At 43.8% G+C, this 27,202-nt stretch overlaps 1 protein-coding gene across 1 annotated transcript in view; it reads left to right on the top strand.

Annotated features, from left to right (window-relative positions):
• FREM1 (FRAS1 related extracellular matrix 1) overlaps positions 1–27,202 on the top strand; it is a 364,890-nt gene that overhangs the window by 278,794 nt on the left and 58,894 nt on the right. The window contains exons 30-31 of the mRNA XM_077249240.1: positions 5,921–6,070; positions 24,817–25,022. Of these exons, the coding sequence (XP_077105355.1) occupies positions 5,921–6,070; positions 24,817–25,022 (356 nt within the window). The remainder of the gene's footprint in view (positions 1–5,920; positions 6,071–24,816; positions 25,023–27,202) is intronic.

The following is a 27,202-nucleotide window of genomic DNA, read 5'->3' as shown; positions in this document are numbered from 1 at the left end:
CAAATCACACAAATATTTCAGTTGTATTTACATGCACTGAGTTCAGGCCGTTAAACGAGTGTGATTGACAATATTGTAGTCGTTCAACGCTTGTTCCTTAGTTTCTTTACACCGGCTGAGGAAGAATAATGGGGACAGATAGTCCTCAATACAGTATCATGCAGGACCCCATAGGCAGCCTTTGCATTATAATGCAGCCCCCCATAGGCAGCCTCTCTATTATAATGCAGCCCCCCATAGGCAGCCTCTCTATTATAATGCAGCCCCACATAGGCAGCCTTTGTATTATAATGCAGCCCCCCATAGGCAGCCTTTGTATTATAATTTCTGGAGTGGCTGAGGGCTGATGTTGGTAGCCTGGGAGGGGGGCAATATACATGGCCCCTTCCCAGGCATTTAATTTCAACCCACAGCTATCTTTTTAGCCTGCTGGTTAATATTTAAAGGGTGACACTATGTCATTTTTTTTCTGGGGTCCCCCGTGAACTAACCAGTAAAGGCTAAGCAAACAGCTGTGAGCTGTTATTAATAACCTGGGAACCTTTTGGGACCTTGACCCCTTTCACAGATTAGTAATATCAGCCCACAGCCATGGGCTTTCCTTCTGCTGGTTATCAAAATTACGCGAGAGCCAACACCAATTCTTTTATTTAATTTTTAAATTTACACACAATGTACTCAGCGGGTTAATGATTAGAGCTGTCTTTAGCACCCTGCACCTGAGAACAGTATTGTACCGCTTTTCGCAGGTGCCAGTACGTGTCACACTGATGACACACGATTGTCATCCATGTGCACATGTGTGAGATGTTTTGAGGCCCGCGCTAATGATAAAAAATGGACATGTCTGGGGATTTTTCATACGGATCTTGGGCACCACCATTGAATCCAATGGTTGTGTGTGTGTCCGTTTTTGAAGTCCTGAAAGAAAGGACCATATACGGACATGAAAATGGACTTGTGACGAGGGCCTTGAAGTGATTTGCCTCTCCATAAGAAGCATTATGTATATGTGCCTGAAACTGAGCAGGGTTGGTGCCCAAACTAAGTGAGATTTCATGAACTGTGTTCATCTTTTATTTGCCACATTTTAGTAAACTTTACATTGTTCTATTTTAAACCAGGTGCTGTCCGCTAGTCCTTGCTGCAACATACCTTTGTGGGGTGGTTACATCTGAGACCCTTGCCTAACTTAATCATTTTTATTGAGGTTTCAATAAGTGCCAAATGTTTAATAATTTAGGAAGGTCTCTCTCAAACACTATGTGACAGCATGCTAGTCCCAAAGGGGGCTGTTAGAAATGTATGCCAGTGGGACGGCTGGAGAGCCAGATGTAACTCTGTAATGTTCAATTTCCATCACATAAAAAGACATCCAAGCAGATTGATTGCTAATTTGTCCAGTTAAAATTATTTTCTTCTACTAACAAAATGTTTTTTTTTTCAACTCTATACTTCTAGTATACAGTGGGGGAAATAAGTATTTGATTCATTGCTGATTTTGTAAGTTTGCCCACTGACAAATAAATGAACAGTCTATAAGTTTAAGGGTAGGTTAATTTAAACAATGATAGATAGAATATAAAAAATAAAATCCAGAAAATCATATTGTATAAATTATATAAATCTATTTGCATTTTGCAATTTGAAATAAGTATTTAATCCCCTACCAACCATTAAGACTTCTGGCTCCTACAGACCTGATAAACGCTCCTAATCAACGTGTTACTTTTATTATAGACAGCTGTCTTTGGCTAGGTTCACATTGCGTTAGGGCAATCCGTTTAGCGCTAGCGCTAGCGGATTGCGCTAACGCAATGTTTATTTAGGGGCCGCGTTCAGGGGTCGCGTTAACGTCCCCGCTCTCGCAGATCCCCGATCTGCGAGAGCGGGGAACAGACCTCGGGCGCGCCGCGGACGCTGCAAGCAGCGTCCGAGGCGCGTCACAGAAGAACGGCACATCACTAGCGCGAGCCGAAAAAGGCACACGCTAGTGATGCGCTGCAGGCGAAATTTACATTGCTGTCAATGGGTGCGCTAACGGACCCGTTGCACGGCGTTAATTGCGACATTTTCGCCGTGCAACACTGTCCGTTAGTGATCACCCACTAACGCAATGTGAACCTAGCCTTACATAGTCACCTTTATAAAAGCCTCCTGTTCACAGACTCAATTAATCAGTCAGACTCTAACCTCTACAACATGGGCAAGACCAAAAAGCTTTATATTGATGTCAGGGAAAAGATCATAGACCTGCACAAAGCTGGAATGGGCTGCACAACCAAGAGCAAGAGGCTGGGTGAGAAGGAGACAACTGTTAATACAATAGTAAGAAAATGGAAGAAATACAAAATGACTGTCAATTGACATCAATCTGAGGCACAATACAAAGTCTCAACTTGTGGGGTATCCTTGATGAGGAAGGTGAGAGATCAGCCTAAAACTACATGGGGGAACTTGTTAATGAACTCAAGGCAGCTGGGACCACAGTCACCAAGAAAACCACTGGTAACACATTACGCCGTAAAGGTTTAAAATCCTGCAGTGCCCACAAGGTCCCGCTGCTCAAGAAGGCACATATGCAGGCTCATCTGAAGTTTTGCCAGTGAACACCTGGATGATTCTGTGAGTAATTGGGAGAAGGTGTTGTGGTCAGATGAGACAAAAACTGAGGTCTTTGGCACTAAATCAACTCGCTGTGTTTGGAGGAAGAGCAATGCTGCCTATGACCCAATGAACACAATCCCCACTATCAAGCATGGAGGTGGAAACATAAAGTTTTGGGGGTGTTTCTCTGCTAAGGGCACAGGACTACTTCACCGCATCAGTGGGAGAATGGATCGAGCCATGTACTTTAAAATCCTGAGTGACAACCTCCTTCCCTCCGCCAGCACATTATAAATGGGTCGTGGCTGGGTCTTCCAGCAAGACAATTACCCAAAATATACAGCCAAGGCAACAAAGAAGTAGCTCAGAAAGAAGCACACTAAGGTCATGGAGTGGCCTAGTCTGTCTCCAGATCTTAATCCCATAGAAAACGTATGGAAGGAGGGTATGACCCTGGCCTAAGAGGAAGAGCTGCTCTATTGATGTGAAGTCAAACATAGAAGCAGAACTGCAACTGGCAGTAGCGATTTGTGACCTTTCTGAGCCAGCAAAGATCCACGTTGGACAGAGTTCTTAGCCCCATAAGAATAAAATCCTTGATAACACCTTGAACTTGCTGTTAAAATGTAATTATGGCAATGTTCGATTCTTTACCATGAGAAAGGAAAGGGAAAATGTGTCATCATCCTTTTCTCCTTCAGCTTTGTCCATTTTATTTAGTGTACTGTTGTTAAAAGAAACTCTTACATTATAGCTTTTGTAGATGAGGTAGAAGATCAAAGTTTCTTATATCAAGAAATATAACTTGTTTGTTACTCATATAAATCTCTATTCATTCTTGGTTCAGAGGTCCAGAAGACACAATGCTAATCAGTGACCGATAGCCATCTCTATATGGTTTTCTACATAGGGAATACTGGTAGGACTGGCCACTGGAAAAAAAAACAAAAATGTAGAAATGTTTGCAAATTTATTAAAAAAGAAAAACTGAAATATCACATGGTCATAACTATTCAGACCCTTTTCTCAGTATTGAGTAGAAGCACCCTTTCGAGCTAATACAGCCATGAGTCTTCTTGGGAATGATGCAATACGTTTTTCGCACCTGGATTTGGGGATTCTCTCCAGTTCTGTCAGGTTGGATGGTGAATGTTGGTGGACATCCATTTTCAAGTCTCTCCAGAGATGCTCAATTGGGTTTAGATCAGGGCTCTGGCTGGGCCAGTCAGGAATGGTCACAGAGTTGTTCCGAAGCCACTCCTTTGTTATTTTAGCTGTGTGCTTAGGGTCATTGTCTTTTTGGAAGGTCAACCTTTTACCAAGTCCAGAGCACTCTGGGAGAGGTTTTCATTCAGGATATCTCTATACTTGGCCGCATTAATGTTTCCTTCAATGACAACCAGTTGTTCTGTCACTGCAGCTGAAACCACCCCCATAGCATGATGCTACCACCACCATGTTTCACTGTTGGGACTGTATTGGGCAGGTGATAAGCAGTGCCTAGTTTTCTCCACACATACCGCTTAGAATTATCACCAAAAAGGTCAATATTCGACTTGTCAGACCAGAGAATCTTATTTCTCATAGTCTGGGAGTCCTTCATGTGTTTTTTAGCAAACTCTATGCAGGCTTTCATATGTCTTACACTAAGGAGAGGCTTCCATTGGGTCACTCTGCCATAAAGGCCTGTCTGGTGGAGGGCTGCAGTGATAGTTGACTTTGTGGAACTTTCTCCCATCTCCCTACTGCATCTCTGGAGCTCAGCCAAAGTGATCTTGGAGTTATTATTTACCTCTCTCACCAAGGCTCTTCTCCCATGATTGCTCAGTTTGGCTGGACGGCCAGGTCTAGGTAGATTTATGGTGGTCCCAAACTTCTTCCATTTAAGGATTATGGAGGCCACTGTGCTCTTAGGAACCTTGAGTACTGCAGAAATTCTGTTGTAACGTTGGCCAGATCTGTGCCTTGCCACAATTCTGTCTCTGAGCTCCTTGGCTAGTTCCTTTGACCTCATGATTCTCATTTGATTTGACATGCACTGTGAGCTGTGAGGTCTCATATAGACAGGTGTGTCCCTATCCAAATCAAGTCCTATCAGTTTACTTAAACACAGCTGGACTCCAATGAAGGAGTAGAACCATCTCAAGGAGGACCACAAGGAAATATGAGTGTCTGAGCAAAGTGTCTGAATACTTATGACCATGTGATATTTAAGTTTTTCTTTTTTAATAAATTTGAAAAAAGTCTACATTTCTGTTTTTTTTCAGTCAAGATGGGGTGCAGAGTGTACATTAATGTGAAAAAATGAACTTTTTTTTGAATTTACCAAATGACTGCAAAGAAACAAAGAGTGAAAAATAATTTAAAGGGGTCTGAATACCTTCCATACCCACTGTATAATATCCTAATATTGCTTCAATTGAAACAACCATAGGGTTACAAGGATTTTCCAAGATTAACTTTTTTTCCAGCATAAATTTTCCAGGATGAAAATAAGTAAATTAGTTTTACTCTTTGATCACTTCTTCTGGTCTTTGTTAACAGGTTCAAGCATGTGACTGCTGCAGCCAATCACTGGATCCACTTGTCTTGTGGTGATTACATTGGCATCACTGCTGTACCCAGTGACTGGCTACATTACATTACATGTTGTAGTAATGATGTCATAGCTGCTGCCTGTCAACAAAGGGACAGCAGAGGTTAGATGTGCTGGGGATGCGGTGGGTGGATAAAGCTTATTTATTATATTTTTACTCTACGCAAGCTTGGGAAACCCTTCTAAATCTGATAATTCCAGCTTCTTACCACTCTACTAGATAGAGCTTACTGCATACACATTCATCATTGTGTCCAATGACAATACACAAGATTTGGTGCTGTGTAACAAAAATGTTCTTATTCTGTGACCTTATAAAGACATATTAGGAAAATAATAAGAGTGGAATGTATAAAGAAGTCCATAAGTCTTCAGCTCACGGACTGAATTGTAACTAGTGACAGCATGCAATGCTCACTAGCATCTTGTCAGTTCAGTGAGTCAATGGCTGGACCACAGCACTTTTCGTCAACCTCTATGTCACTTTATTATGCGTTACGTAGCATGTAAATAGTTAAATGGGACCCACCATGGGCTTCTGCAGGCGTATTCTGTGACATGAGATAACAGCAGGAATGCAATCAGATTTTTGCAGGCACAATGGCATCCATCGTCTCTTCCCATCTAACTGCAGACATGCTAATTAATATATTTCCCTATCACCAGGTTGTTTGAAATAGTAATTAAAAGAGTAATTGAAATGTTTACTTGTTGTAGGAGTGTCAACCAAGACGTGGAATATAGCAATTACCCAGGATGGATTGGAAGAGGACGATGAGACCTTTGAAGTGATTCTAAATTCTCCCGTGAATGCAGTTCTTGGCACTAATACAAGGGCTGTAGTGAAAATTGTGGACCCCAGAGGAGGTATTCTTTTTGATCTCTATCTTAAAGTCTGGAACACTCTTTGTTGAAATTCTACCCCCTATTCAGTAACAAAATGTCACCAGTAATGATAACCTTCATAACAAAGTAGGTGTTTCTTTTTAATTGTGCCTACTATTATGCTATAGACATCTGTACAGTCTATTAGATAAAACCGCTATGCTTATGTGTATGTGACCCCAGCATGTAGTGTTGTCAGGTATAAACTTTATTTGTAAAAGAATTATTGATCTAAATTGAAGGGAAATGCACATTACATAGGTGTGTGGTGCAATATAAGCATTTCTGTACCATGGTGAAAAAAATGATAAAATAGAGGATAGACCTTTGGTGTGATTACATTATTCTTAACGACTTGCAGAGCAACAAACATTTAGCAATTTCAGGAAGGGTTCACACATACCACGGCAAAGACATTTTACTAAGTTATTAAATCATGGAGTCAGCAGTTGAACAGAAACTATGCAGCTCCAGGAGGCAGCCTTTCTCCCCATAGAGAAGTCCGAGACCGTTTATTACACAGTGTTGAGTTAGTATACAGTTAAAGAGCAACTGAACCGCTTGCTCCTCCCGTCTTAACCACCTTGTGATTGCCAGGCACCGGCAAATCAGCTCTACAGGCTACTCAGGAGGCTGAATTTGTATGAAGCAATATCACAAGGGCAATGCTGGGGTCTTAAATGATCTGGGGCCCAAGCCCCTTGTGATATGTCCTTTCATCTGCTCCCCAATACATTATACAGCTCTGGCAAAAATTAAGAGCCCACCACATCAAAACCCTGTCATGGGCAACCCATTCTCCAGACATGAAACCCATTGAAAACCTCTGGAATATAATCAAGAGGATGATAGATAGTCACAAGCCATCAAACTAAGAAGAACTGCTTAAATTTTTGTGCCAGGAGCAGTGTGAAAGACTGGTGGCAAGCATGCCAAGACGCATGACAGCTGTGATTAAAAATCATGGTTATTCCACAAATTACTGATTTCTGAACTCTTCCTGAGTTAAAACATTAGTATTGCTGTTTCTAAATGGTTATGAACATGTTTACTTTGCATTATATGAGGTCTGAAAGCACTGGGTTTTTTTTGTAATTTTTGACCATTTCTCCTTTTCAGAAAAAAAATACTAAATTTATTGCTTGCAAATTCGGAGACATGTTGTCAGTAGTTTATAGAAAAAGTCAAACGGTGCTCCCTCTTTTCTGAGCCCTGGCATTCACCCAAACAGTGGCTTTTATAATAATAATAATAATAATAATTTTATTTATATAGCGCCAACATATTCCGCAGCGCTTTACAAATTATAGAGGGGACTTGTACAGACAATAGATATTACAGCAAAACAGAAATCACAGTTCAAAATAGATACCAAGAGGAATGAGGGCCCTACTCGCAAGCTTACAAACTATGAGGAAAAGGGGAGACACGAGAGGTGGATGGTAACAATTGCTTTAGTTATTTGGACCAGCCATAGTGTAAGGCTCGGGTGTTCATGTAAAGCTGCATGAACCAGTTAACAGCCTAAGTATGTAACAATACAGACACAGAGGGCTATTAACTGCATAAAGTGTATGAGAACATGATGCAAGGAACCTGATTATGGTTTTTTTTGTTGTTTTTTTTTTAATGATAGGCCACACAGGGATCGTTAGGTTAATGCGTTGAGGCGGTAGGCCAGTCTGAACAAATGCGTTTTTAGGGCACGCTTAAAACTGTGGGGATTGGGGATTTATCGTATTAACCTAGGTAGTGCATTCCAAAGAATCAGCGCAGCACGTGTAAAGTCTTGGAGACGGGAGTGGGAGGTTCTGATTATTGAGGATGCTAACCTGAGGTCATTAGCGGAGCGGAGGGCACGGGTAGGGTGGTAGACTGAGACCAGAGAGGAGATGTAGGGTGGTGCTGAGCCATGGAGTGCTTTGTGGATGAGGGTAGTAGTTTTGTACTGGATTCTGGAGTGGATGGGTAGCCAGTGTAATGGCTTTTCCCCACATACGGGGTATTGGCGTACTCAGGAGAAATTGCATAACAAATTTTGTGGTCCATATTCTCCTGATAACCTTGTGAAAATAAAACAAAATGTGGTTCCAAAGTAATATTCATTTTTTTCTTCCACATTGCTTTAGTTCTCGTGAAGCACCTGAAGAGTTTATAAGTTTCTTGAAGGTGGTTTTGCGAACCTTGAGGGGTGCAGTTTTTAGAACGGTGTCACTTTTGGGTATTTTCTGTTATATTCACATAAGTCACTTCAAATGTGAGGTGGTTCCTTAAAAAAATGGTTTTGTAAATTTTGTTCGAAAAATGAGAAATCGCTGGTCAAATTTTAACCCTTATAACTTCATAACAAAAAAATTTTGTTTCCAAAATGGTGCTGATGTAAAGTAGACATGTGGGAAATATTATTTATTAAATATTTTGTGTGACAATACTCTCTGATTTAAGGGCATAAACATTTTCTAAATTTTCGCCATATTTCCGTTTTTTACTTAAATAAATGCAAGTCATATCAAAGAAATTTTACCACTAACATGAAGTACAATATGTCACGAAAAAAAATTCTCAGAATCCGTGGGATCCGTTGAAGCATTCCAGAGTTATAACCACATAAAGGGACAGTGTTCAGAATTGTAAAAATTGGCTTGGTCATTAAGCACAAAATTGTCTCTGTCGCTAAGGGGTTAATCCATTGACTCACCAGTGATGTCCCTTTGATCATTTGTCCACAGCCTGTTTCTTGCCTATTCAGCTCAAGCCATCAAGACTTTTTCATGCTTGGCTCATCTCTGAAGAATGTAACACACAGACATCTTTGGTTCATCACTTTTCCAGCACCCTGCTCAGTTTTCCCTGTAAACATAAACTTTTTGGCTATGACTATCCAAAGTGCACTAGAAAGTACTGAAGCCCTTTTACAACAAGTGCTTTTTTTTTCCTCATAGTCTGTATCCTTGCTAGCAGGGCCCTCATTCCTCTTGGTATCTGTTTTGATCTGTGTTTATTGTTATGCTGTAATGTCTTTTGTCTGTACAAATCCCCTCTATAATTGTAAAGTGCTGCGGAATGTGTTGGCGCTATATAAATAAAAATTATTATTATTATTATTATTCTTGATGCACAATACTGAAAGGTGCACAAACTGCTGTATAGTAGACATTAAGGTGTGATTGAGGATCAATTCTTGCCATGTGTCTGAGAAAGATACTGAAAAACAAGCATGTAAAGATAGGTTCACACACATATAGTGGTGAACAGAACATACACTTTCCGTCAGAATCACTGAAAAGAAACCTGGACATAACCAAGATGGAGCCATCCACTATTATCAGGCTGACACGGTCACTGTTGACACTATTTGGCTTGCAGCCTGGCAGTGTTCGTCTTTTATGGACATGCACAAAAATATGGTCTTCCACTTTTTTGCGCATATATAAATAAGACGATGTTAGGGCACAGCAGCAGTGAGATTACTCAGATCCCGCCGCTGCCACCAATTTGTCAGAGAAATTGGGCAGATCCCACTGCTGCCACCAATTTGTCAAGAACCAACAATCCTTTGCACCCAATTGTCAGGAAAATGTAGCAATTGACAGACGAGTGATGGACGAGGCCACAGCTGTTTTTGCTACTAGGCCAGTTATTAGGGAACTCAAAGTGAACATATAGTATAAACACATCCGATTCCAATTCATGGAATATACACACGTGGTCAAAATTGTTGGTACCCCTCATTTAATGACAGGAAATCCCACAATGGTCACAGAAATAACTTGAATCTGACAAAAGTATTAATAAATTAAAAATCTATGACAATGAACAAATGAAAGTCAGACTTTGCTTTTCAACCGTGCTTCCACAGAATTAAAAAAAATAAAACTCATGAAATAGGCCTGGACAGAAATTATGGTAACCCTGAAAATAATGTGATAAAAGGGACATGTTAAATCAAAGTATGTCTACTAATTAGCATCACAGGTGTGTACAATCTTGGAATCAGTGAGTGGGCCTGTATATAGGGCTACAGATACTCACTGTGCTGTTTGGTGACATGGTGTGTATCACACTCAACATGGACCAGAGGAAGCAAAGGAAAGAGTTGTCTCAGGAGATTAGAAAGAAAATTATAAACAAACATGTTAAAGGTAAAAGTTATAAAACCATCTCCAAGCAGCTTGATGTTCCTTTGACTACAGTTGCACATAGTATTCAGAAATTTAAGAACCATGGGACTGTAGCCAACCTCCCTGTACGTGGCTGCAGGAGGAAAATTGATAACAAATCAAAGAGACGGATAATACGAATGGTAACAAAAGAGCCCAGAAAAACTTCTAAACAGATTAAAGGTGAACTTCAAGCTCAAGGAACATCAGTGTCAGACCTGAGCCAAAGTGGACTTCATGGGAGACAACCAAGGAGGACACCATTGTTGAAAAAAAATCATAAAAAAGCCAGACTGGAATTTGCCAATCTACATGTTGACAAGCCACAAAGCTTCTGGGAGAATATCCTATGGACAGATGAGACAAAAATGGAACTTTTTGGCAAGGCACATCAGCTCTATGATCACAGATGGAAAAATGAAGCATATCAAAAAAGAACACTGTCCCTACTGTGAAGCATGGAGGAGGCTCTGTTATGTTCTGGGGCTGCTTTGCTGCATCTGGCACAGGGTGTCTAAAATCTGTGCAGGGTACAATTAAATCTCAAGATTATCAAGGGATTCTAAGGAGAAATGTGCTGCCCAGTGTCAGAAAGCTTGGTCTCATTCGCAGGTCATGGGTCTTGCAACAGAATAATGACCCAAAACACACAGCTAAAAACAAGAATGGCTAAGAAGAAAACATTGAACTATTCTGAAGTGGCCTTCTATGAGCCCTGACTGAAGTCCTATTGAGCATCTTTGGTAAGAGCTGAAACATGCCGTCTGGAAAAGACAACCTTCAAACACGAGACAACTGGAGCAGTTTGCTCTTGAGGAGTGGGCCAAAATACCTGTTGAGAGGTGCAGAAGTTTCATTGACAGTTACAGGAATCGTGTGATTGCCTCAAAAGGTTGTGCAGCAAAATATTAAGTTAAGGGTGCCATCATTTCTGTCCAGGCCTATTTCATGAGTTTTATTTTTTTCAAATTCTGTGGAAGCATGGTTTAAAAGCAATGTTTGACTTTCATTTGTTCATTGTCATAGATTTTTTAATTATTCTTACTTTTGTCAGATTCAAGTTATTTTTGTGACCACTTTTCTGTCATTAATCAAGGGGTACCAACAATTTTGACCACCTGTGTATACCCCTATAAGGTCACTTACAAACTCCACAATAACAAAGCAACTACCTGCCACCACCATTAGTTTATACAGGCCAATTGGACACCAGTTAGGGTATGTGTCCACGGTCAGTAGACGCTGCGTGTTTGACGCTGCAGCGTCAAACACGCAGCGTCCAGATGTTCCAGCATAGTGGAGGGGATTTTTTGAAATCCCGTGTCCACTATGCGTGGAAGCGACTCCGGACATGCTGCGCGTCTTTTCAGATCGCAGCATGTCCGTGCTACCTGCGGCCATGCTGCGTCGCCGCAAGTAATATCACAGGACCCTATGGCGAGAGGTGCGATGATCCCAGATGTGTACAGTACACATCCGGCATCATCGCGTCCCAGAAAGGGGGCGGGGCTTAGCGCCGAGCGGCTTCGCCGCTGCGGCGATACCGCCGGCCATCCTGATCGTGGACACCGAGCCTTAGAGGTAGCATATTCAGGAATGCGGTTTATAGAGCAAGAGCAACAAAGGAATTACATTTTATATATTTAAAGAGAATCCCCCCCCCCTCGGGATGTATATGACCTATTAAGATGAGCATACAGGTAATAGAAATGTTAAACTAGTCCTACCTGTATGCCTCATATTAATGGTCTTGTTGGGGAGAAATGTTATATTCGGTCTTTATGCTAATGATTTCTTCCAGGCTCCAGGGTGTGCGGTGTCTGGAAGAATTCACTGCCTCCTGTCTTCATTGTAATATTACCCCCTCCCATGCATGTCCGTTATGGCCCCTATAATCCTGCGCCTGCGCCCCTCACTCCTTCAGAAATACATTCCTCATTCTCCTTTCTGTGGGCACTGCATTCAGATATCTTCTGCTCAGGCATCGGCGAGTCAGTGTGACTTCCGGTGTGCGCCCCGATAATATGCTCTCCCCACTTCCTCCCTGCACAGTCATCGCTAGGAACCATGTGCCCATAATAATAGGTCATATACATCATGGGGTGTGACAGATTCCCTTTAATCCAAAAAATAGGGAGTGTTTTTAAAAATATGCAAAGTTATTACAAAATGGACAGAGCAATACACTATATACAATTACATAAAGTAAAATGGATAAACAGAAGAAACGTACTAAACCTGATGTCGCTGGATTGGCTCTGACTGTTATGAAGGGGAGCTCTTTGTTTTTGGGAAGTAACGGTAGAGAACTACAGTGAACTGTATCTCCCAGGACTGACTATGATTATGGTCCAGCATGAAAAAGAAACAGCATCTAATGCAGGTGATGAAAAAATTCACAACAAACTTTATGCTGCCACAAAGACCTGTATTGGTCGAAACGTTGCATCATGGCAGAATAAAGTTTGTTGTGAATTTTTTCATCACCTGGATTGGATGCTGTTCCTTTTTTGTGCTGGACTGTTCTGTTTCCAATTTGGTCGTTGGACTGGAGCGGCATTCTAACATTGATGTGCTGTCTGCTGCTTTCTACCTTCATTGGACTATTATTATGGTTCAGCATTTGCTTTTATTAACACAAGTCATGGCCACATACCTGTAAGAGGGTGGTGCTGTTATGGACAGTAACACGCTGCCACTTTAAGAGGCAGAACCCCCTTGTTTGGTGTGATGGAATGTTCTGCTTCCCCCCTGCTATAGACTGTGAAGATGAACTGCCCTAGAATAAGGGGAGGAGTTGAGCCTAAACTGTGTGTGTGAGCTGAAGCTGCGACAGAGAGAACTGTGTGCTGTTTGCTACAAGAAAGGTCCCGCAGCCTGGGACGCAGTGTACTTGTGAAATTTGCAAGACTTTTCCAGGTACAGCAAAGGTGGCTGTTCTGTGCTAGTTTGTGAAGCCACGAAGTTACTGAGAAAGGGACTTACAGTTTCCAGGAGCATCCCTAGGACCCAGAAGCAAGGAGAAGACCACGTTTCACAGAGCTGACAGAAAGCCGTGCGCACCGCCATATTAGACTGCTGGGGGCCCCCTGGGACTAGACCTGAGTCCCCAACATCACCGTGAGTCTGTTCCTGTTTGGTGCACCTGTTAGGGCCTAGTGTAGGCTTCAGTAGTCAGTACACGGCAGCCGTGGGGCCTGCTTATTAAAGGCCAGGGAGGTTATATGTAGAGTAGCATCGTTAATTGTTTATTGTTTAAATTTGCTTGTGAGACATATTTTGAGGCTGTAATAGTTGTAACACCGTGCTATTTTACGGACAAGATAAAGTTCATAACTCTTGTAAAGTGTCTCTTGCCATTGTATACCCCTGTTTGCATCTTCCTCACCCACTTCATTCCTTGCCTCCCAATAAATCTACCCTTTGTTGTTTGCACCTCATCTTGTGTACAGTAGTCTTCCTGCACCGGGTGGTCCCCCGGCCATCGCTTCAAGTGGCGCTGCGAGCAGGGTACTGTCACCAAGATGGAGGCAGCAGACAACAATGGCAGGAATGCTAACATTAATGGGGATGCTGTGGGCATTGGTGGAACCCCTGCAAGGACACTCCCTATGGGCACTATATTTAGTGTGCTACCAAAGTTTGACGGCAAGAATATGCCACTGTCAGACAGGGTGTCCCGGCTGCAAAGCACCCTGAAGATTTATAAGATCAGCCCAGACCTTGAAGCGGACATCGCTTTAACTGCCCTAGAGGGAGAAGCCCGCAGAAACGTCTGCCTACAACCAGAACTCACCCGCAGTACCCTGAAGGAGCTAGTGAAGTTCCTGGAAGAGATCTACGGTGAGACTGCTAGCGCAGGACACCTTCGCGCCAAATTTTTCTCTAGGCTGCAGCGGGAAGAAGAAGGAATTACTCAGTATGCAACAGCACTGCAAGATGTGTTAGCAGAGGTGTAGAGAAAGGAGGCGGATGGATTTGGTGGCATGGGCTCTAAAGACCGGATACTCCAGGAGCAATTCATTCTGGGACTGCACAGCACATCCTTGAGGCGAGCACTGTCAGTTCGGGTCCGGGCAGATCCGGCCCTTATGTTTCGTCAAATCCTGGTGGAAACAGTAAGTAAAAAAGAGAGCTATGCGTCTGGAGTGATGCGTGTCCAGGGCGCCAATTCCAGAGGAGACCCAAACCATCAAGAGGTGCTGGTCCAGGTAGTGCAAGACTTGCAGCAGTTCCTTGTTAATGTGCAAGAGAAACTGACCCAGATGGAGCGAAGAGTGGGGGAACTACAAGAGCCTGACCCACCATACTCATGCAACCATTCTTCAGCCCAACCGACAAGGGATCAGTGGGAACAAGCCCCCTCCCGTCAGGCATCGGAGGCACGAGGACAGGCTCGAGTTGCCCCCCCGGCGAGGAGGAGGCATCCAATGCTGGGAATGTGGAGGACGGGGGCACCTTGCAAGAGACTGTCGGAACTATACTCAAGGCCAGCGGAAGCCACCATTAAACTACCAACCCCCGCAGTAGTGCGGCACTCTGCAGGGGAGGCGAGGAGAGAGGCCACTCCATATCATAACGAACACTTGAATGCTGGGAGTCCCATCCTACGTGCTGAATTTGAGGGAGTTCTAGTGGATTGCCTGGTAGATACCGGTTCACAAGTGACGACGATGCCATAATCGTATTTCAAGCAGCATTTCCAGGCCCTGGCCAAGCCAGAAAAAGAGACATTGATCCGGTTGTTTGCTGCCAACCAACAACCGATCCCGGTCACAGGGGTCGTGTGGATGAATATTCGAATCTGTGGGCAAGAAGTGGGGAGAAAAGGGATCCTGCTAGTCCCTGAGCCTATCAAAGAAGATGTGCCTGTCGTACTGGGGATGAATATCCTACATGAACTCGATCAGATTATGTTTACCAAACGGGGACCTGGATATTGGAAGGCTACTACACATAAGCCTACTCAAGAAGCTCTTCAATGACTGATCCACTTCTGTGGGACGCAGAAGAGTGTGCCATCCTATCAGACGGTAGCGGTCATCAGGGCTCCTGGTAAAGAACCTGTAATCCTGCCTCCCGAGCGAGAAACTATAGTATACCTTCAAGTGGGGACGCATCGCAACCTTGACAGGTTGGAAGTGATTGTTCAGCCTGTTGTAGGTGGAGGAGTGGACCAAGAAGTCATGATAGCTCGTACAATAGCTGTGGTCCAGCGAGGACACGTCCCCATAAGAGCTTTGAATGTGGGCTCCGGGGAGGTCACCTTGCCACAAGGGACAGATCTGGCCCTGGTGTACCTACATAAGGGCGAAGTGGTGAGTCAGAAGATGTCTTTATCGCCGAAAGAAGGTGTGGGGTGGACCCTAGCAGTTGCTGTGGGGGCCGAAGAGACGCCATCCCCGGAGTGGAGTGGATGGGTCATCCTTAATCAAATGGAAGTGGATGTGAAGGCTCTGGGCCCTGAACGTGTGCAAGCAATAGAAGCTATGCTGTGGGAACATCAGGCCGCATTCGCCCATCACGCCGAGGATTTCGGCTGTACTGAAGTAATCACGCACGAGATACCGACCGGAGAAGCTCGTCCAATTAAAAACGATACCGGCAGATCCCGCCCAAGATGTATCAAGAGGTGAAAACATTACTGAGGCAGATGCTGGATTCAGGGGTGGTCCAGAGTAGTCAGAGCCCTTGGGCAGCCCCGGTGGTGCTAGTCAAGAAAAAGGATGGGACCATCTGGTTCTGTGTAGACTACGGGAAACTCAATGCCTGCACTGTTCGAGACTCATATCTGTTGCCCCGCATCGAGGAATCCTTGACAGCATTGGGGAAAGCCAAGTACTTCTCCACCCTGGACCTAGCAAGCGGATACTGGCAAGTAGCCGTGGCAGAGAAAGACAGAGAAAAAACCGCCTTCGTCCTCCCTATGGGACTGTTTGAGTTTAACCGGATGCCCTTCGGGCTCTCCAATGCTCCGGGCATGTTTCAACGGCTGATGGAAAAGTGTTTGGGAGACTTAAATTTTGAGGCTATCTATCTGGATGACATCATTGTGTTTTCGGCCTCATTCGAAGAACACCTTGTCCAGCTCGGAAGACTGCGGGCTCATAACCTGAAGGTGAAGCCAAAGAAGTGCCACCTCTTCAAGAGAGAGATAGAGTACCTGGGCCACATAGTGTCACAAGATGGAGTTCTACCCTCACCAGAAAAAGTGGCTGCTATCCAGATGTGGCCAGTCCCTCGCACGGTGAGAGAACTTCAGGCCTTTCTGGGGCTTGCCGGGTACTACCGCCGGTTTGTCAAAGACTTCGCTAAGGTCCCCTGAATGAGCTGCTGAGGGGGACCGCCGGAGTGCCGAAGACCCAGTACATCCCTTGAGCCCAGAGATAAGACGAGGCCTTCCAGGCTATAAAGAATGCTCTTACTTCAGCCCCGATTTTGGCCTATGCAGATTTCGATCAACCGTTCTTGTTGTACACAGATGGTAGCCTTCATGGACTCAGTGCCGTACTTTCTCAGATACAGGATGGACATGAGAGAGTCATCGGGTATGCCAGCAGGTCCCTGCAAGACAGCGAAAGAAACCCCCACAATTACAGCTCCTTCCGGTTAGAGCTCCTGGCCCTGGTGTGGGCCATGACAGAGAAGTTTGCGGGCTTCCTGGCAGGGACCAAGATTCAAGTTCGAACAGACAATAATCCCCTGGCCCACCTTGAGAATGCTAAATTGGGGGCCTTAGAACAACGATGGGTGGCTTGCCTAGCCAAGTTTGACTTTACCATCCGTTATCGCTCTGCTACCGAAAACGCAAATGCTGACGGGCTGTCAAGAGTGACTGTGGAGACTCCAGTGGGGGATCTCGATGAACAACTCGAAGAGGAGGAGACCCCAGATTTTCGTAAGTTCAAGCCCCCAGTGGCCGTGGCCCAGTCAAGAAGGGAGGCCTGCGCACTACCCCGGTCCCTGGGGAGAACCAATGACGAATGGGGACATGTTCAGGATGAAGACGAAGGGCTGAAACAGATGAAATGGTGGGTAACTCAGAAGCGGAAGCCTGGCAAACAAGAGAGAGATGATCTGGATGCTGAAATGAAGAGTATCTTACACCAGTGGGATAGACTGGAAGTGCGAGAATCAGTGTTATATCGCAAGAGACAACAACCAAAAGATATGGAAGTAAGGTGGCAGGTGGTCATCCCAGGAAAAATGGCTCAAGAAATAGCTAGAGAAGCCCATGAATTTGGAGCTCACTTCCGGCCCACAAAGACCTACCAGTGGTTACAGCGATATGTGTATTGCCCCCGGTTGGAGTCTGTGGTGGAAGAGGTTTGCCGGCAATGTCGAGTATGCGACCTCATTAAGAGTACCGAACAGAGAGCACCCATCCAGACCATGCAAACTAAGGAACTGCTAGAAGTCTTGATGATTGACTATCTCCTCGTGGGACACTCGGCCTGGGGGCTACAGTACTGTTTGGTGATGACTGATCATTTCTCCAAGTTCGCAGTAGTTACCCCGACTAGAGATCAGACTGCAGAGTCAGCGGCGCGAGCCATCTGTCAAGACTTCATCCGGGTGTATGGGTGCCCAAAGCGCATCCACTCCGACCAAGGCGCTTGTTTCCAAGGCAAGGTGATGGAAGAACTGTATCGTATGTATGGCATCAAGCGGTCCCGTACCACCCCTTACCATCCTCAAGGCAACGGAGCATGTGAACGCTTCAACCGAACCTTACTTCAAATGCTGAGAACGTTGGAGGAGGATAAGAAGGCGTGTTGGCCAGACTACCTGCCAGAGTTGGTCTGGACCTACAACAATCGGGTCCACTCCACCACGGGTTATACCCCCTATCTACTGCTGTTTGGAAGAGCTGGACGGGAGATTATTGAGCTGAATTTGGAACAGCCAGAGGAGCTGATGGAGTGAACGGTCACCTCATGGGTGAAAGAGCATCGGCAACGACTAAAAACGGCGGTTGGCGGGTCAGCAGCTGCAAGAAAAAGAGCATACAGGCCGTAAACCGACTCAAGAGTTACCACTCCAACCCGGAGACCGAGTGTTAGTCAGAGAGAAGCGCCCCAAGGGAAAACTAAGTGAGAGATGGGAAGTACAGCCTTATAGAGTAATCGAGCGAGTGTATGCTAACGGCCCTGTCTACAAGGTGCAAATTGAGTGGGGCATCCGCCCCTAGAGTACTTCACAGAAATATGCTGAGGCCCTGCCGATCTGTTCTACACCATTGTCGCCTGAAGGCGCTACTCCACTTCCCGAATCTGTCATGCCTGATGGTGAAATCGATGTCGAGTGGTGGACCGTCCCTGATGTAGGGGGTCCTCAGCCGCACAGAGACGGTAATCCCATGCATGTACCAGTACCACCACGCGAGAACAAGACCAGACAAGAGCCCACGATGACTCCTGCAGCAAGTGTTCCTCTGGAAGATAGTCAAGCCTTGCCTGACAGCCAAGAGCTCTGGAGATCCCAGAGGTCTAATGCAGGGGTTCCACCAGTCCGATATGTAGAACAGTGTGCTCTGTCTGTTTTTCCAACTTTGTTGCCTCCTTTATAGGTGCTGTTTCCGCATTGCACGTTCCTTCATTACGCTTCGACCTTGATGCTGTGATGGCCGAGGACGACCATCATTAAGAAGGGAGGCATGTAAGAGGGTGGTGCTGTTATGGACAGTAACACGCTGCCACTTTAAGAGGCAGCACCCCCTTGTTTGGTGTGATGGAATGTTCTGCTTCCCCCCTGCTATAGACTGTGAAGATGAACTGCCCTAGAATAAGGGGAGGAGTTGAGCCTAAACTGTGTGTGTGAGCTGAAGCTGCGACAGAGAGAACTGTGTGCTGTTTGCTACAAGAAAGGTCCCACAGCCTGGGACACAGTGTACTTGTGAAATTTGCAAGTCTTTTCCGGGTACAGCAAAGGTGGCTGTTCTGTGCTAGTTTGTGAAGCCACAAAGTTACTGAGAAAGGGACTTACAGTTTCCAGGAGCATCCCTAGGACCCAGAAGCAAGGAGAAGACCACATTTCACAAAGCTGACGGAAAGCCGTGCGCACCGCCATATTAGACTGCTGGGGGCCCCCTGGGACTGGACCTGAGTCCCCAACATCACCGTGAGTCTGTTCCTGTTTGGTGCACCTGTTAGGGCCTAGTGTAGGCTTCAGTAGTCAGTACACAGCAGCCGTGGGGCCTGCTTAGTAAAGGCCAGGGAGGTTATATGTAGAGTAGCATCGTTATTTGTTTATTGTTTAAATTTGCTTGTGAGACATATTTTGAGGCTGTAATAGTTGTAACACCGTGCTATTTTACGGACAAGATAAAGTTCATAACTCTTGTAAAGTGTCTCTTGCCATTGTATACCCCTGTTGCAATCTTCCTCACCCACTTCATTCCTTGTCTCCCAATAAATCTACACTTTGTTGTTTGCACCTCATCTTGTGTACAGTAGTCTTCCTGCACCGTGGTGGTCCCCCGGCCATCACTTCATACCTCTCCTCCAGTGACTTATAAAATGGCTTCTCATGAAATCTGCTGATGTAGAGCTTTAGAAAATTATGGAATCCCTAACTTTTACAATATCTTTGCCCTAGGAGATTCCAGGCGGGAGATATTAATGCCATATTTCCTATCATGATTTTATCTTTCAATAGATAGGAAACATGGCATAGATATAGTACATCCATCTGACCAATATTAATTTGGAGGTGCTGCCATGACCGCCCAGTAATGTAGGACAATGCGTTAGATTCAGCACTTCGTCATGACTCCAAAAATATGTCTCTCATATCTGTCATATCAATGCCGATCATAAAAACCTCAACATTCATACTGGAGCCTGAACTCTCGCAGTCTGTTCTCTGCAGTCAGAGTGTGAACTGGAAATCGAAAAGTGCACTGATATTAGTAGTGGTTTGTGGCCATTTGCAGTTGTAATGCATTTAAGAACCGCAATTCAATCACAATGGAGTGTGGCCCAGGCAGCCTAGTAGTGAGCTCACTGCCAAGTGGGTGATGGGGCCTGTTTACAGTTTGTGGTCTCACCTAAGTTGGTGGCTTTGCCTTATTGTTGTACTGTGAACCTCCAGGTAACTAATAGCTTATGGTGCCTCTCTTTTGACTCCTGCCACTTTCTACTGACTTCTCCTCTGCTCTATTTTGATGTTGACATCTTTCATTCCTTTTCAGTTTGTCTTCTTTCACTGTTCTTCATGTTCTTCTACTTTTTCCATATTGCCAAGCCCTTAATTATTCCTGTTTTTTGGCTCATGCTCATGGACTGAGCAGTCCCAATAGATGGGACAAATCCATTGTTTTGCCTATGTGCTACTTATCTCTGCTCATCTATGAACCATCATTAGCTTCCCTACTTTCATCCAAGGCAGCTCCTAGCTACACGGACCACAGCACCACTATGTACATAAAGCTGCGCTTGTGTACCACATGCTATCTGAGAGCACCTGTGGGGTGGTACTACTCACCAACACAGCACTGCACCACAGTTATAATAGTACAAGCTTTATTTAACATATTAGATTGTGGCACTAGCAAGATGCTACTTTAAATATCGTAATATTAGAATTCTCTCTAACGTTTTTTTTTTACCTTATGGGTGACACAGTGTGGGGAGACGAAAAAAAAAGGATAAAATATATCAAAGAAACAAAGTATAAAAAGAGTCACCACTAGTCAAGATTCATGTTCTAGCCCTCCCCAGTGAAAATAAAGAGCTATATTACCTATGTATAAAAATGATTTTAATAGAAAGGGAGACACAACTAAAAATGTTATTTCACATGTTCAATATTTGGTTAGTATTTTACCTCAGTATTTGTAGGCCAAAACCAGGAGTGGGTGATAAATACAGAAGTCGTGACGTGTTTCTATTATACTTTTCCTCTGACTGTTGGTCTCCTGATTTTGGCTTACAAATACTGAGGTAAAATACTGACCAAATGCTGAACTCCTTAGCAGTATGATATGCATCATGTGACGACACAGCGTTTAATCTTAATTATCCAGATGTCTATTTTCAGTAAGCCAGAAGGCATAGACTGGTTATCTTTATGTTGATTTTTGAGTTTAAGTGTTTGTTCTCTGATTGGTCAAGAAACACAGACTATTGTTCATACAAGCCAGAATGTTACTATGTAGTTGCTCTTTATTGTAACATATTGTGTTGTTAGCCTGGATGGCAGAGATGCAGGGTAATTGAACAATAGATGTGTGATAATATGTTGATTGACCATTGTGTGGCACTCTGTGGCTTGTTAACCTGCAGAGCAAGATGATGTACAGATTGTTTAAGTACTAAAACAATGCAAGATAATCTCATCACACCTTCCTCTTGATCTCTGGATGATGGATTGAAGGACAACAGTTGTGAACTACACTGCTCAAAAAAATAAAGAGAACACTTAAACAACAGAATATAACTCCAGGTAAATCAAACTTCTGTGAAATCAAACTGTCCACTTAGGAACAACACTGTTTGACAATCAATTTCACATGCTGTTGTGCAAATGAAATAGACAACAGATGGAAATTATTGGCAATTATCAAGACACACTCAATAAAGGAGCGGTTCTGCAGGTGGGGACCACAGACCACATCTCAGTACCAATGCTTTCTGGCTGATGTTTTGGTCACTTTTGAATGTTGGTTGTGCTTTCACACTTGTGGTAGCATGAGACAGACTCTACAACCCACACAAGTTGCTTAGGTAGTGCAGCTCCTCCAAGATGGCACATCAATGCGAGCTGTGGCAAGAAAGTTTGCTGTGTCTGTCAGCAAAGTGTCCAGAGGCTGGAGGTGCTACTACGAGACAGGCCAGTACACCAGGACACGTGGAGAGGCCATAGGAGGGCAACAACCCAGCAGCAGGACCACTACCTCAGCCTTTGTGCAAGAAGGAAAAGGAGGAGCACTGCCAGAGCCCTGCAAAATGACCTCCAGCAGGACACAAATGTGCATGTGTCTGCACAAATGGTTAGAAACCGACTGCATGAGGATGGTCTGAGTGCCCGACGTCCACAGATGGGGGTTGTGCTCATAGTCCAACACCGTGCAGGACGCTTGGCATTTGCCACAGAACACAAGGCCCTATGCTCTTCACAGATGAAAGCAGGTTCACACTGAACACAGGTGACAGACGTGACAAAGTCTGGAGATGCCGTGGAGAGTGATATGCTGCCTGCAACATCCTTCAGCATGACCGGTTTGGCAGTGGGTTAGTAATGGTGTGGGGTGGCATTTCTATGGAGGGCCGCACAGCCCTCCATGTGCTCGCCAGAGGTAGCCTGACTGCCATTAGGTACCGAGATGAGATCCTCAGACCCCTTGTGAGACCATATGTTGGTGCGGTTGGCCCTGGGTTCCTCCTAATGCAGGACAATGCCAGGCCTCATGTGGCTGGAGTATGTTAGCAGTTCCTGCAAGATGAAGGCATTGAAGCTATGGACTGGCCCGCCCATTCCCCAGACCTGAATCCAATTGAACACATTTGGGACATCATGTCTCGCACCATCCACCAACGTCACCTTGCACCACAGACCATCCAGGAGTTGGCGGATGCTTTAGTCCAGGTCTGGGAGGAGATCCCTCAGAAAACCATCCGCCGCCTCATCAGGAGCATGCCCAGACATTGTAGGGAGGTCATACAGGCACGTGGAGGCTCCACACACTACTGAGCATCATTTTCTTGTCTTGAGTCATTTCCACTGAAGTTGATCAGCCTGTAACTTCGTTTTCTACTTTGATTTTGAGCATCATTCCAACTCGAGACCTCCGTGGGATATTAGTTGTGATTTACGTTGATCACTTTTAGGTTTTATTGTTCTCAACACATTCCACTATGTAATGAATAAAGATTTACAACTGGAAAATTTCATTCAGTGATATATAGGATTTTGGATTTTAGTGTTCCCTTTATTTTTTTTTCGCAGTGTATATAAAAGGGATATGCTTCTGTAACAAGAGATAAAGAGAACCAGAGACTTTACAAAACCACAGCCAGGAGCACGCCACAGCAGCAGCCAGGACATCATGGCTCCTTCATGAGGGACACAGATTTGACATTCTATAGGATGGCTCCTTAGGGGACCAAGGCCCTGGCAGAAAGAATACAGATTTGCTCCATTGACCATCACTGAAAGATTAGACACGTTTAGGGAAGCCAGGATTTGGAACCACCAGTCACCAGAGCCCCATGGATACATTTGTGAAAGCCAGGATTGTGACCCACTGGTAACCTGAGTCCATGGAGATGTTTGGCGAAGCCAGGTTGTGACCCTCTGGTTACCTGGCCTCGTACCTCAAAGGACTGTCAGCTTCCTAAGCTTGTTGTTACCTCCTTTCTGTGCATGCCACAAGATGGAGTAGTTGGCCCTGGAAGTCGCAGCTGCTTTAATCCCAGTGAGTCAGCGAAAGGGTGAGACTCTGTCATTTTGCACCATCTTGGGTATTTTGCTGGGACTGTTCTATGTGTTATTGTCTGTCCGTGGTTTAATAAAGTATTGCAATACTGTTTTACCCTGTGTTATCTGAGTAGTATTATGCCCATGGTAAAAGGAGAGTGAGTCTTCAGTGGTATGAGCCCTGGTCTATGGGTTTTCAGGCCAGTGGACTAGAGCATCCACAGACCCCCATGTCTCCACACATCACATAACATTTTACAACAATAAACTGGATTATGTGGGAAACGTGGGCAGCGTGTCCATCTCCTTACACAAGCTCATGCTATACCAGTTTTGGCAGAGTACATGGCACCAAATTAATTAAGATGCGTACGCCGCTTAATTAATTTGGTGAGTCTAGTAAGTGGCGTACACCACCATGTGCTGTACCAGAAATGCTACTGGCATCAGCAGATTTGATAAATTCGACAGACAGCGTAGTCATGCTCCTCCTTGTCCACCCTTTCGACAGAGATGATCTATAGTCGCTACATTTTTGCTACTTTTAAAAACTTTTACTTCACTTATATATGGTAAAAACTTTGATGATTCTGCACCCTTAGGCAACAGCTGCCTTCTCTATCTCTGTAATGGGAAACTCTGTATTCACTGAATACAGGTCTTTCTATAAATTTAGCGTTTTGAGAATGAAAGATCAGTCCAGAAGAAAAAAGATTTCTTATTTTCATATGTACTATTGATTTATGAAAACATTAAATAAAATGGATGGTTACGTTTTAAATGTTGGAGTACATTTTATGGAGCCAGCAATGTTTAGGTACACATTTGCAAGTTCTACATAAATATTGAGGTTAACCAAGCAGTGGGAGTGTTGGAAGAAGTCCCTACCCTAAAACTAATGTAAATCATGCATTCCAGTAAAATTCCATGAGCGTCAGATAATTCATCCATGATTTCCAGGCCTCAGTTGAGATATAATATGGATGACTTAGCAGTACAAATTAGTTATCAAATTCCTGGGACTAAAAACATTTATCATAGCAGTATGTTTCTGAATGTTTTTCATATATCTTTTAATGACTGATAATACAACACATATCAGGTCCAATTTATGCTGGATTAAATTATTTTACTGTATTTTTATAATAGGAAATTGTAATTTAGGAAAAGTGAAGAATACTGGGAAAGACTGCACCACTAAGTCAGTACATCTGCAATGTAGCCATGGCCTAGAAGACCCTCCACTTCCAAATTTACAAGGGGCAGAAGGAGTCATCAGAGGAGATGTGCCAGATATATTTAGCCCTATACAAAATGGAAAGAAAAGACTCAGACTTATTGGAAATGGAAAATCAGTAAGTGATATCTGAGCCGTGGCAGTTGCATAATTTCTTATTTGTTCTCATTTAAACTTATTGAAGCTTGCAGTTACAAAGAAATGTACTTTATATACCGGGAATACTGATTAAGTAGAATCTGTCCAAAAGAATACCTCTAGACACAATATTACTGTGCACATAAGCACTGCAACCGCTCCATTCAGCCTGTGGCTATATGTGGCTTGCCTATTGGCACATTGTCCTTATTTTCTCAATACATTAAGGAGTTTGTCCAAGATAAAAAAAGCCAAAGTCATCAATATATGTAAGATAATGAGATAATATGCACAATATCCTTAATGCTTTTCTTTAGATTGGCTGTAGAGGTTGCTGTCCAGGTACCCTATTTTCATCTGCATCTAATCAATAGTCTCAGAGGTATAAGGCCTGAGACAAGTGAGGTCCATGAGTGGCTGCAGACCTCACATAGGGTATATGGGTTGTAATGTCTGCAGCCATTGTAAATTGTAGCATTGAGGAAGAAGAGCTGGAGCTGCCAGGAGGTAGAATGGTAAGTTTATATTGGTTCATTATTTTACATGTATTGAGCGTTTTCATTATTTTGGATAACCCATTTAGTGTTGGATTCCTTGCACGGCAGACATTAATGAAATCACGTGAATGTGTCTCCGACAGGAAACACTTAACAATTGATGAAGCTCCAAATTCTAGCTGTGTGTTTCTATTTAAACTCCAGAACCATCATCCCATTCCACGTATTGTTTATGATGGCACTGCAATGACATGTCATACATGGACAACAACAACAAACAAACAAATATTTGTATTGTGCTCCTCTCATAATGGACGCAAAACTGAACAGGTGCACCTTGAGTTTTGATGTAAATGTGTCCAGCGATGGTTTCTTTCTGACTTATCCAGGTAATGAATTCTGGAGAGTGGGGGCTGTGTAACAAAAACCTCTCCCTCCAAATGTTGCAAGCTGGATCATGGGTATGGACAGATCCTTCCTGCCTTCTGATCTGAGTGGTCAGTAAGGAGTGTGTGACTTCAGTAGATCCTTCAGCTTGGACCTAAGTTGTTCATAGCTTTAGAGGTCTTCAGGCAAATTTTAAAAGTTAATTTCCATTTTACCAGCAGTTAGTGCAGTGTGAGCAGGACTGGTGTTATTGGAGGATTTCAAGGTTGACTGCTTATTTACCTAGTTTAGCGTTTTGAAGTAACTGAAGATGGTGCATTGCTTTGTCTGGGAGACCTACACATAGGCCATTATAGTAGTTTAACCAGGAGGTTATGAGGGCATGCACTAGTGTTAAAAGCTCTTTTGCTTGAATTAAATGGTTAATTTTGGCAATGTTCCTCGGATGGAAAAGTGGGGAATTAATGATGGCTAATATTTGTTTTTTTCAATGAAAAGTCCTCTTTAATAACTACACCCAAATTGAATACAAAACAAAGCTTTAAAGGGTAGTGTTTGCCAGGGATAAAAGTGACCTTTAACCAAAAGAACCTCAGTTTTGTCTGGGTTCAGTTTCAGCCAGCAGTCATTCATCCATTCTTTCAAATCAGGTAATTAGGAATTGATAGGTGGAGTGGGTCACTGACTCCTGGCTTGAATGTCAGGTATGTCAGGTATAATTTGGTATCATCATATTAGTAGTGGTATGCCAGAACGTAGTCTTAGATTATTTTTCTTAATTGTACTATGTAAATGGAAAAAAACCCATTGTGGATAGAACTAAACCATATGGTACTCAAGAGAACTGGCAGGGAGGATGAGGAGCAACTAGATACCGTTAGGAAACTGTGCCGCCACCATCCGATTGTTTAGTACTTGAGTAAGTGATGGTTTAGTGATGATAAGTTTTTTTTTCCCAGAAGTCAGCCTGAAAAGATACAATCATCTAACAGTCTGGCAACTAGTTGGATAGCAATGGCTTTTTTCTAAGACTTTCCCCAAGAACTGCAGATTAGAAGCAGGTCTGTAGCTCATAGAATCTAGGCTCATAGAGGGATAGTCCAATAGATGCTCGAAGGCTTCTTTTTTCAGAAGATCAGGGAAAATCCCACATTGCATAGATCACTTAAAGGGGTTGTCAAGTCCAAATCAATAAGTCTGTAGTCACTCTGTGTCTACAGATTTATGAATCTCCCCAGCGCACGCACTGTGCGCTGCGTGGACTCACTGGTTTCTG

This window comes from Ranitomeya variabilis, chromosome 1 (genome assembly GCF_051348905.1).
Source record: "Ranitomeya variabilis isolate aRanVar5 chromosome 1, aRanVar5.hap1, whole genome shotgun sequence".
NCBI classification, from domain to species: Eukaryota; Metazoa; Chordata; class Amphibia; order Anura; family Dendrobatidae; genus Ranitomeya; species Ranitomeya variabilis.
The sequence above is the reverse complement of the archived record's forward strand: the minus strand, read 5'-3'. Positions and strand labels throughout refer to the sequence as shown.